This window comes from Vollenhovia emeryi, unplaced genomic scaffold, assembly GCF_000949405.1.
Source record: "Vollenhovia emeryi isolate VEMERY1.0 unplaced genomic scaffold, V.emery_V1.0 DF939123.1, whole genome shotgun sequence".
NCBI lineage: Eukaryota > Metazoa > Arthropoda > Insecta > Hymenoptera > Formicidae > Vollenhovia > Vollenhovia emeryi.
In genome coordinates, this window is record NW_011967243.1 from 869,455 (window position 1) to 881,498 (window position 12,044).

Genomic DNA, 12,044 nt, shown 5'->3' on the forward strand with positions numbered 1-12,044 from the left:
ATAATGTGGCTGCGTTCAGATATTCATTACCAGTACTAAAAATCTATACTTTACGTCACGTTCATTATAGATTTTCACTGGCAGTGAATATCGGGATACAGCCTATATGAAGAGGCTTGCAATTGAAAAATATCACAGAAATTAATTTGAAAAGCGCGCCACAGTTTCCCTGTTAATGTCGGACGTTGTCCATACTCTCACTAGAGGTACTCTAGTAGGGCTGACTTCAATAAGTGAGACACCCCCACCACCGAAGTTGCAAGACCTGTATGTAAGACCGTGGTCCAGACTCCGGTATGGAAAATCGTCAGTTATATTAAACGCTAAATAACCTAACGGTTGACGGCGTTCCCGCAGAGGGAAAATACAAAAAAAAGTCAGTTATATTAAATTCATCACACTTGAAATGAAGTGGGTACATAATTAAATGTTGGCGAGAAAAAGAGGAAATACGAGTAGTCCATAGCAAGTTACAGAAATGAAGCCTAAGGTTAGTGATGTTACAAACATATCCCGAACAGATGGTCTTGTGATTCGCGAGGCAGCTCACAGTCGGAATTGAAATAAACGTCGGAGTGCGAGGAGCGAAAAAATGTTCGCTCTTTGGAAATTATGCGACCGGTGCTCAGATCGCGGCGGTTTTCTGGTACGTCATCGTGTTCACGTGTATTCGCGAGCACTGCGAGTCGATTGCGGAACATTCTTGGCTGATAAACGATAGATAAAAAAATGTCCATCACGTAAGAGAAATAACCGGTCGTTTGTCGTTGCACAATCGATGGCGCACTAGGTCGTAACATGAAATTCCTGTATATCGTCGGACGTCACTCCGTTCTCCGCATGTAAATGAAGAGGCTCGTTCGCCGATTGGCCGATTAGGGAGTCGAACAACGCTCGTGAAATAGTCGCGGAATGGATATACTCAGGTCAGAAGACCTGTGGCACCACATTAGCGTTGAAAGCGTCAGTTTATCTTCGTTGCTGGTTGCATGTCGACGAGAGATAAAAGATACTTTTGGAGCTAACAGCGTGTTCCGCGAACGTACCTTCGGTGTCTTCTCGTACCACGTAGTCCACACACGTGCACGTTCTTGTTCCTCCTGACGATTAATTCTCACCTCCGGTTCAAGCTGAAACCAAAATGTTACGTCAAGTCAGTTGAGGTCAAAACATTTTGGTGTTTTATTATCAACTGCATAAGCAATGTGTATAAATTTTCGTAAATATTTGGTAGGCGACATCATATGAAAACCGCATGCTCGCTTATTTTTCCAGTCATTCAGCAGCTGGCCCGTGATAGTCAAAGCGTACAGGAACCTCACAGGTATCATGCACAAGGTAGCTACAGTTGCAGAGAAGGACTATGGGACAGCCGATGTAGCGCCGTTGCAGAAGGCTGCTTTAAAGGAGCGCTGTATACTTGTGGACAAGCAGGACAGAGCTGTAGGTGAGGCCACCAAGCAAGCTTGTCATGAGATCGATACGGAGGGATGTGTACCGCTCCACAGGGCGTTCAGCGTCTTTCTGTTCAACAGTAAAGGGGACTTGTTACTCCAGAAACGGTCAAGCGTCAAGGTGAGATTCTCTCTCTATGGTTTCTTTTGATATTTTATCTATGCAGGTAAAAATATTGAACAATTCGGTGAAATTTATTGAATGGTTCAGTTGAAAGTACAAGACTACCCTTCAGAGAAAACTTGTAGAAATTGACGGTACAATTGTGTACTCTATAATGAATTTGCATATCTAGTCTTTCGACGACTAGCTGAATTGAATTCAAAGAAATTTGTTTATCCACTACTTCCTAACGCGTATTATTAAGTACCCTAGAAACTGAAATAAAGTGTTCATTTAATACCCTGAATTGAATTCTAGTGCAAAACAATCATTCCCATATTTCTGCAAATGTCAAATAGATGCCTGTGCAATTTACACGATATAAATTTATGGTGCAGATAACGTTCCCGGATTACTATACAAATACGTGCTGCAGTCACCCATTAGCGGAGATTCCGAACGAAACGGAAGAGGAAAACGGTATGGGTGTACGCAGAGCTGCGATAAGAAGGCTCGGCTACGAGCTGGGCATACCTAGCAACGAGCTCAAACCTTCTGACTTTACTTATCTGACAAGAATACGCTATCAAGCGTCCAGTAACGGACGTTGGGGCGAACACGAGATCGATCACATACTATTTTTGCAACGGGATAACATCACCATAAAGCCTAATCCCGACGAAGTAGGTGAGATTCGGTGGGTCTCGCGATCGGAGATCGACAATTTTATGAAGACCACGCCGTTGCTGACACCATGGTTCCGTCTGATTTACGAGTATAATCTGCCGTATTGGTGGGACAATTTGCATAATTTGTCTAAGGTGCAAGATTTCAAAAGCATACCCATGTTGAAGGACTGATCCATACACGTGTACAGATTTTGTACAGATCAAAGAAATCCGTTTAAATGCGAAACGACCTTTGGAATATTGATTTCCGTTGTTTGCATTACTGAGAATGTCAAAGAATATATTTAGGCTTATGAATTTTTTAAGGTTATGGGATACGTTTTAATCTGTTTTTTGTTTGAGGTTTGTTAACTTCAATATTTTATATATATATATATATATATATATATGATTTATTGCTTTCCCTTAGGGTTACAAGTATAACTCTTACATACAATACCGCAATACAAAATGCAAAGATAACTTAAATATTTTATATACGCGCATATTATGGAATTCAGATATTTGGAGCACGGTAACTTTTCTAGATATAAAAGGTGGGTGCAATTTTAATCGAATTGATCTAAGTCGTTTTTAAATCTTTATAAAAAATTAGGCTCACACACGTAGAGGTGTATCGTAACTTAAGCATAAATTGTTAAAAAATATACAAATATTTTATTAAATGTATGAATTGTAAGGAATTAAATAAATATTTCATGTTTATTCGCATTACTTCTACTTGTAAACATCTTTCATTCCCATATTTCTGCATTAGTTTTAATTAGTTAAGTTTCGCAAATTTTTTTATGTTTCTATAAGGAATTAGTTAAGTCTGCAAATTTTTTTATGTTTCTGTAAGGAATTAGTTCAGTCTCGTAAATGTTTTTATGTTTCTGTAACAAATCCGTCATATTGCTTCTAAACCGTGCATTCCTAAACGTTTCTAAACCGAACATACATTTACAACTCTACAGCCGGTATTCATAGTCAGATCTTATGTTCAAGACCGTCTTGAATTTATCTAAAGATACTGTATGGAATTTTTCATTGGCTGTGGAGTATCTAAAGATGATCTTAAGACGGCCCTGAATATAAGATTTGACTATGAATACCGGCCTACGAGCGATTTCTCCACTATTTTGTTAATTTTAAAGATTGCGGCCATGTAAATGTAAGTATTGTATGCGCTTCTTCGACTGGTCGCTCGTTTCAGGCATTCCCAATTATTTGGGCTTCTTAATTGGTACCTTACTCATTGCGTCAACGATAATATTTATCATATCTACTCTTACGTAAAAGTAACGAAATAATTACTAGAGAATTACTGTATATCAGTAACTGAACTATATATCAGAAATTACTGATGTACAGTAATTTTCTAATAATTATTTCACTACTTTTCTGTAAAGGTAGCGAAGGATGTTTATGTCATAATTCATTTAGAATTTTCGGTAAATCATAGCGCAGCTGGTGAAAAGATAATTCTGTGAGAAAGAAATAAAAGTTGCAAAATTCATCTTTTTTTAATTGATAATGTTCAAGAAAAAAATGTATGTATTGCTGTTTAACCATGCAGTGACATTTGTGCGCATGTACGAATGTAAATGGACATCTTACGTTTCTTTTCGAATACATTTGCATTCCAAAGGATTAGAGGAAAATATGAAATAAAAATCGGCAGAGAAGAAACGACCAACTGAAGCGATTATAAAAAGCAAGATAAAAACAATAAAATAGCATGACTGTTATTAAAAAATCAAATTTAGTTCTCTATTAAATAAAACAGAACGAGTAAAACAGGAAACATTTGAAGAGATAAAAATAAAAAAAAGTCCTTCGATGTTTTACATAAACATCTTATTTCAAGTCCGGCATTATGAGAACGTGATATAATTACCACGATAGGAAAAGTCTCAAATATTGTGTAACAATTGCATCATCCAAAAGGAGGAATTTTCACAATAATTGATATTATTTTACTGATATAATTAAAAACCAAACGCAATTTAATATGTAAAAATTATATTATTAGATTAGCTGTAGTGTAAATCCATCTCGCTAATCGGAGGACATCAAGATGTCTTAAGATGTCTTTAATAATCTTATATATATAATAATAATAATGTATTGTTAATTTCCTTTACTTTTTAACTTATATATTTTTGCACGGAGCACCGGCACCGTTGAAGTAAGGATAACCGTGGAACCTCAGACATGAGAATGAAGGGATACTGTTCTTCTCTAGTACTCCTCTCTTTACATTATGTTCTCTAAATTCTACGCGGTCGCAAGTAGTCGGGGGAATTAGATAAGTAGAGAAAATGGGTTGTAAGACGAGAAGCAACCCAGTTTAAGACACGTTATCCTTGTCATTATGGCGCTTATTAGTGCATCTTCCCTTCCCTTTCGCCTTGATCCATTCATGACGCGCTCTTTCGTGGGTGGGCTGTATAAATGTGTTTGTGTCTTCTCCTGGCTCCTTTGTATCTCGCGAGAGTTTGTCGGTATATATATGCCGTGTAAATAATGTACCCTCCTTTTGTTTACGCGAGTACCGTGGTCCAGTGACGCGAAGAGCACGAAGAAGAGACCGCGTAGACGAAGAGCGAAGCTTTAACTTCTCTCTTCTTCTCCCAGCAACCCTGAACATCCGAAAATCTTTAAATCGTTTACGAAGATGGTGCGTTTAATGACACTACGAGCTCACGTCTTGTGCCTTTTCTTGAGCTTTGGGACTGTATTTGGCTTGCACGAAACAGTGCCGAATATAATCGTTATCATGGCCGATGATCTGGTAAGATACTGACAAATATGAAGATACCAATGTTTTCACTTGATAAACATCATAAAGATATCTTTAAGACAACTTTTAGACGTACATGTCTAAAAGACATCATTAAGACGGCATTAAGTAGTCGAATCGACATCGACACCGTCGAATTGACGTCGATTCGATATCATTTCGACATCGATCGACGAATCATTTCTCACTGGGTGTACGTCTAAAAGTTGTCTTAAGGATATCTTTATGATGTTTTTTTAGACATGTATTGCTATTTGGGTAACTGCCTCATAAAGATATTAAATGAATATTTACAAAGTGAGCTATTTCCTCTTTTTCTTTGTCACTCTCTAATTTTCGAAACAAGGGAATTACGTTCGCTAACTTCTTTCCAATTCTTTTTTATTTGTACTATTCATTTTCTCGTCTTCTTACAAGAGGTTAAAAATTTAATTAAAGTTGTGAAGAGATTTGTGAAGAAATATCGTACTCTTTAAAGAAATTCTATTTTAATGTATTCCCCAGACTTTTAGCTATTTTTATATTATTTTATAGATTATATTTTAGAAACAGAAATAAATAGGAAGACAAGTCTTGAATTTATCGGAATTAATATACACGAAAATGGATTCCTATTTTTAATAGCCCTGGCATTTTAATTCATCTATGTTTAGGAAAATATTGAAACATCCGTGGATGCTTATATTTTTTTTTACCTATAATAGTTTATAATAAACTTTTATTATATTTCCGTTACTCGCTTTCCGTGGCTTGCTTTACATACTCGGGTTCAGCACGCTTAATTTACACAAAAGTATTCCGGCTTAAAATTATCCTTAGTTTAGTTAATTATTGTAGCTTACGTAGTACGCCTCCGCAATCAACAAGTACGCACGTTGTAAATTGTGACTCATTCCGACTACACGACGGAATGCTAATTCCTGTATATGCCAATTACGACTTAATTCGATCACGTAATTTTAATGCTGAACTTCCGGTGCCAGGAAAATATTTTGTACGTGCATATATGTATATGTAAATACATAACGTTCACTCGTGTAAAAAAATATATACACTCGTATAAACACTCATCTTGCAATGGCTGTTAATTACTTAATTATTAATACACTTTGCTGTAATTATTAATTCTTACCCACACAGCAAAATATATCCGAGGCTTAAATCAGATATCCGGTTAATGTTGACTAAAAGGCTTGATTATTGTTATTTATTACTGGCAATTTAAAGAGATTTCTATGTTTAAATCAGATATCATTTCACCGGTCATATTTGAGATATCTCGTAGATGATATCTCCTAAATATTTTAAGGGTATCACATTTCTGATATCTCTTTTAAATAACTTATTGTTCATATTTTTATTATTTGTTTTGTTTTCAAATAGTTGTTTATTATTTAACTGCTGGAACTGTTAAAAAATTCTCCTCCTTCGGGACGTAGAAATTTTTCGAACCGAAGGACGAAAAATCGCGAGAACTTTTTTCTCGTCGGTCGTAGCGCTTCGAGCCTTTGTGATATTTTTTGCTGTGTGGGTATTATTATTAATTTGCTGCAATTAACTCTTATTGTATACTTCTATTGCGTATAATGTACTAACAGAAAACAACGCTCAAAATTTTCAGGGGTGGAACGATGTTGGTTTCCACAGCTCAAATGAGATACATACCCCGAACATAGACGCCTTGGCGTATAACGGAATTATATTAAATAGGCATTACGTCTTACCGTCCAGTACACCTTCCAGAACCGCGTTTTTTTCCGGAAAGTATCCGATACGTATGGGTATGTATTATTCATTGCTGTATACACCATAAACTTCTGTCACAAACATTACAAAGTTTTTTGGAAAACAGATTCCGACGCCAGCTTTGTCCTCTTTTCTTTGTACCAAAGAGGTCAGATCCCATTTGTATTTTTTTTCTGTTCCGTAAAGTTTTACGACATTTGCGATCTGTCTGCGTCAAAGTGACAAAAAGACGCGCGAAGGCGTCTGGGACAATTTAACGCAACAATTTAAGTAGATGATAATGAGGTAGTGCGTATGTACGCACGCGATGACGTCGCGTAAATTAATGTCGCAGTGTCCTAGATATTCTTATACGCAGTCGTTCTTTGATATAGGAATGCAGGGAGACGATATACAGGGTGGCGAACCCAGAGGACTGCCCCTCAGCGTGAGGATCTTGCCGGAATATTTGCGGGGGTTGGGGTACACGACAAAGCTGATCGGGAAGTGGCACTTGGGGTACCACACGCCGCAGCACACTCCCCTGCACCGTGGCTTCGATTCCTTCCTTGGCTTTTACAATAGTCACGTTTCGTATTATGACTATAAGTACTCATTTCAGGTATGTACATACACACACACACACAGACTTCTATATAGGTACTATTAGTCTGCTACCTTCGAGCGGAAAAGTGAAGCGAGAGTGTCAGTGATACGCTGATGCACGCATACTTTATTTATCTAACAAGATATGGCGGGACAGTTGCTTTACTTTTCAGCTCAAAGGTAGCAGTCCAGTAGTATACAGAAGTCTGCGAGTACATCCCGATCGAGACGATCGTAAAAATCAAAACGGATGTCTTCTTTGTAAAATTCTCTTTCGCACGTTTTGTTAACGAATTAAGTAGTTCTGCGTGGGAAATGTAATAAAAATTACTTACGTATGTACGATTTATAAAAGAGAATGACTATTGTATGAGTATCTCAGATGCTAAACTGATTAACTCAACTTTTTATCAATTTCTCAATTTCAGCACTAGAATGATTAGTTTACAACTTGTTCAATTTATCTCTATTTTCTAATGGATCAATTTGGCTTTTGAGAAACTTACACGCTGATCCTCTCTCCGTCTTTGTTTTCGTTTTCTTTATAAATTGTACATTTAAAGAATTTGCATTATATTTTTTACGCAAGACTCATACTTGTGGTCCGTCTTTTATAATAAAAATGTATAACGCAATAACACAAATTTTATCTAAGAAAATTGTTCTTTAAGCAAAGTTTATCTAGATAAATATTCATAAAGATTTATCCCTCAATTTGTAATTTATCTTTCGTTGTTGATTACTATACTATTTTTCTTTACACGTATATAAGAATATGAGCGGATATGATATGCATCGTGGCGATGCTCCGGCTTACGGCTTAACCGACAAATATGTGACGGATCTTTTCACCGACGAGGCAGTTAGAATCATCGAGGGTCATGACCCGACTCGGCCGCTCTATCTCCAAATATCGCATCTCGCTGTTCACGCGCCTCTCGAGAATCCGCAAGATTACGATCACCACGATAAACGGTTCCTATATCTCCCGGAACCACGTCGCAAGTATGCAAGTGCGTACGATTATGCCAAATGGCAAAAATCGATGGTCGTTCGACAACTGCGATAGTTTGCATGTACACAAATAAAATAAAGTGCTAAATATTATAATAATTAATTGTGCAATTTAATCATGCGCGAGATATTTCCTATCTTAATATCTCATCGTTAATTTTACTAGGGATGGTATGGAAATTGGACGAGTCCGTTGGGCGCATCGTTCATAGTTTGGGCCAACAGGGGATGCTAAGGGACTCGGTGATTCTCTTTCTCACTGACAACGGGGCGGCGTCCATTGGCAAATTTCGCAATTTCGGTTCTAATTATCCCTTACGAGGTGTAAGTATTTTTACTGATCTTGTTGATACAACATCACTTTTTTTTCCGTGTACGTAGACCAATTTTCGCCGGATATAAAGATAAGGAAAATAATAACATTATAGAATATAGAATAACATTATTCACGATGAATATATTATTACTATATTACTGATATAGTGCGGATATAACCAGCGTTTTATCTAACTTATTCGAAAATTTTCCGGAGATGCGAGCTTATGAGCCGCTTTGATGTTCTAAGAGACACGGTGGTATATAAGAGCGTGATTTATGACATGGCAGATGAAATATACCCTTTACGAGGGCGGGGTGCGAGGGATTGCCGTGCTGTGGTCACCAAGATTGAGTAAAGCAGCACGTGTGTGCGACGACCTGGTGCACATAACCGACTGGCTACCAACCCTCTATGCCGCCGCTACTGGCGATGTCAACGATTTGGGGGAGATCGACGGGGTGAATCAGTGGCGAGTGTTGAACGACGGTTACCCGACAGTCAGGGACAAGCTGTTGCTCAACATCGACGAGGTTTCCAAGACTGAGGGTGCTATATATAAGCAGTACAAGCTTCTTCGAGGTATTCCGTTACTCGTAATTGAGCGAGTAAAAGTAATAATATAATTTACACGTGACGAGGCGTAGAGGTTTCTGATGAAATAATTCTTTTAGCTTCAAAAGTAAAGCTCGTAAAATATACGTGTGGTATTTTACATAAAAATTTTGCACCGGATCAATCGCTAACTCGTAGAATTCAAGATTTATAAAATTTAGTTTCCAAAATGGGAAAGCTATTTTCAGTTTATTGGCTGTAATGCGATTCATTAGTTGCTCTGACAAAGAATTATGCTTTAGGATCGATCGACGGCGGCTACTACGATGGATATTATAACGAATTCAGACATTCTTATATTTCGTATTACAACGATTCGAAGAAAAACGCGCAGGACGATACGCCATCCTACACTGACATCATCTTGAAGAGCGCGGTGTCGCAGAGCATCACGTATCACCTGGGCGGTCCAACCACACAGCCCAGCACGATGCTTCAATTACGACGCGAATCTACGGTCCATTGTGGATACAATTTCACTTATAGAAACAATTTCGTCACTTGCAACGTCACCGAATGCCTCTTCGACATCGAGAGCGATCCTTGCGAAACGAGAAACATCGTCAATCAATACCCGAGGGTAAGAAAATGTTCAATATCAAGTCTGAGATTATTAAATATTAAATCTTCAAAGTACAAATGTGTGACCAGCGAGCATGTACCTTTTACATTTTAATGTCATGACGTGAAAGACGTAAATTACCTCGTTTAAAATAATAGACAGAATTAGATTACATACAATTTCAATGTAAATAAATAAGAGTCTTATTAATTTGCATTAAAATTGCATGTAACCTAATATAATATCTAATCATACTCTAATATTTTAAACAGGGCATGAATCGTTATTGTTAAAGACGTTTGAGATATACGATCGCTGTCGTTTCTCATTTTCTCTCGAATCAGACTTCAAGGTAATCGAGCCGAGGACATTTCGTGTCAGTCGTTTCTTTCCTCATAGATCGCTCGAGAGTTGGATCAGTTTCTGGAGCAGTATGGGCGCAATGTCACGGTACAGCTCAAGCCGCCGGTGGACTGGCTCGCTGATCCAAGAAGAACGAACAATACATGGGAGCCGTGGATACCATCGGACGACACGTTCTATCTGTACAACGCGGCAGCCCAGTTGGCTGGTTTGACTTGTTATATACACATCGGACTCGTTCTCGTGGCAGTCGTGTGCAAAGCTTTTGTTTGAGCAAATGTCGCGATCGAAATGTAGACGTAACGAAACTTCGTTGGTCCATTTAGAATGATTCGCTGGCATGTGGAAGTTGTATCGAGGTCGTATCGAGACAAACAGATATATTCTTTGTTCATCTTTCACACATTCTTTACCGGAAGATCACGCGCAATGATAAAGCAATGCATAAATTGCAGATGTGTTAAACATGAGCTACGTCCGTAAACTTAGCATTTGCATTGTTTGACGAATTAACATTTGTATTATCAATGTTTTTTGTATGGACTACCGCATGGCATAAGGAGATTTCTGTTTCTTTGAGGCTATAAAAGTATTTGTGAATAATAGCTTGTCTTATTGTTTATCTTATTCAAGAATAGATGGAACTAAGAAAATCCGCGTGTTGAAAAGAAGTTTTACCTTGAACAATCCATTTGAAATAATTAATTTTATAGATAATTTCTGTAGTTCAATTCATTGTCCGACAATTTTTTCGCTTTTTTTATTGAACTTTTTTCGTAATTAATAAATTTTGAATCTACACTCTAATATATAATTTCATCAAATGTCGACAGTCATTTAGACTAATTTAAACTAGTTGCGAGTTTGTTTTTCTTCGCACGTCGTTCAATTAATTGTGAGTACTTTCAAAACAGCTAGTTCTGGTAAGGTTATATATCTGTTAACACAACGAAATATCATTTTACCTTCTCCAGTTTCTGTTGCTAATTGTGCTATTTAATTTGCGGTAGAATTAAGTGACCTTACGCAAAGTAACCTTGTGTTTTTTGTCGTTTAACTTATACTGATAATAATGAATAATAAATTGGATTGGTTTATATTCAGCATTATAGAAATTTCGCAAAATTTGTATTAAGTATATCAAAGACTATTACATTCGACATTTGTGAATATGCAAGGCATTTTGAACATTTCTATAATACAATGTTATCAGTACAACAGTCAACAGACGTATAAGAGTAAATTCCCGCAGACGTTTATGAGGTTGGATGAAGAATGAAGTGTACAGAAAGAAGTAAGTACACGAGACATTCAAATAGCTTCATCTCGGAAACAGTGGGGGAATGGGACATATATTCCTATGAACATTTTTGCTTAGGGCCTGAGCAAAATGGCTGTCTTATACTCTTAAGATAGCCTTAAGACAAAGTTTTATGTTTTAAGCCTTTGTCTTGAGGTAACGCACAATAACTGTCTTATGTTTTAAGAGTACAAGATAGCCATTCTGCTCAGGCCCTTGAAATGTGTGTGTGTGTGTGTGTGTGTGTGTGTGACCGATGCTATCACTTTCCAGAATATTGACCTTTCCTCCTGGAACACCCTGTATAATTCCGCATGTATTAAATGTCGTATTTGCGAATTATGTATGTGTATTAAAAATTTATATGAAATGACACAATGTAGTAGTGTAATACACGCTTCACTTAACATTTAAGGCTACAGTGACGTTTCATGTCAATGACAAGAAAGCTATAATAAGCGATAAAAAAGCTGTAATAAAAGATAAAAACTGGAAATACGTTTTATAACTTT

General features: G+C 37.2%; 2 protein-coding genes across 6 annotated transcripts in view; both read left to right on the forward strand.

Annotated features, from left to right (window-relative positions):
- LOC105569611 (isopentenyl-diphosphate Delta-isomerase 1) overlaps positions 1-2,515 on the forward strand; it is a 7,172-nt gene extending 4,657 nt beyond the window's left edge. Inside the window, exons 2-4 of one of the 5 annotated variants that reach the window (XM_012026209.1) lie at positions 219-490; positions 1,276-1,575; positions 1,956-2,515. In XM_012026209.1, the coding sequence (XP_011881599.1) occupies positions 479-490; positions 1,276-1,575; positions 1,956-2,417 (774 nt within the window). In that variant the 5' untranslated portion in view covers positions 219-478 and the 3' untranslated portion in view covers positions 2,418-2,515. Of the gene's footprint in view, positions 1-218; positions 491-563; positions 647-719; positions 1,164-1,275; positions 1,576-1,955 lie in introns of those variants that run through there. The other 4 variants (XM_012026207.1, XM_012026208.1, XM_012026210.1 and 1 more) reach the window with 4 other exon arrangements.
- Positions 2,516-4,694: 2,179 nt separating this feature from the next.
- On the forward strand, positions 4,695-11,404 carry LOC105569613 (arylsulfatase B-like). Its single transcript, XM_012026214.1, has 8 exons — positions 4,695-5,022; positions 6,653-6,812; positions 7,152-7,378; positions 8,135-8,375; positions 8,543-8,700; positions 8,983-9,274; positions 9,550-9,887; positions 10,269-11,404. The coding sequence occupies exons 1-8, from the start codon at positions 4,906-4,908 to the stop codon at positions 10,503-10,505; spliced, it is 1,770 nt and encodes a 589-aa protein (XP_011881604.1). The 5' UTR covers positions 4,695-4,905; the 3' UTR covers positions 10,506-11,404.
- The last annotated feature ends 640 nt before the right edge of the window (positions 11,405-12,044 follow it).

What these genes read in the sequence shown, in the direction of transcription:
- LOC105569613 (XM_012026214.1), top strand. Translation starts at nt 4,906, where the DNA reads ATGGTGCGTTTAATGACACTACGAGCTCACGTCTTGTGCCTTTTCTTG. An exon ending in ACCACGTCGCAAGTATGCAA is followed by an intron (nt 8,376 to 8,542) that starts GTGCGTACGATT and finishes TAATTTTACTAG; the next exon opens with GGATGGTATGGAAATTGGAC. An exon ending in TCGTCAATCAATACCCGAGG is followed by an intron (nt 9,888 to 10,268) that starts GTAAGAAAATGT and finishes CTTTCCTCATAG; the next exon opens with ATCGCTCGAGAGTTGGATCA.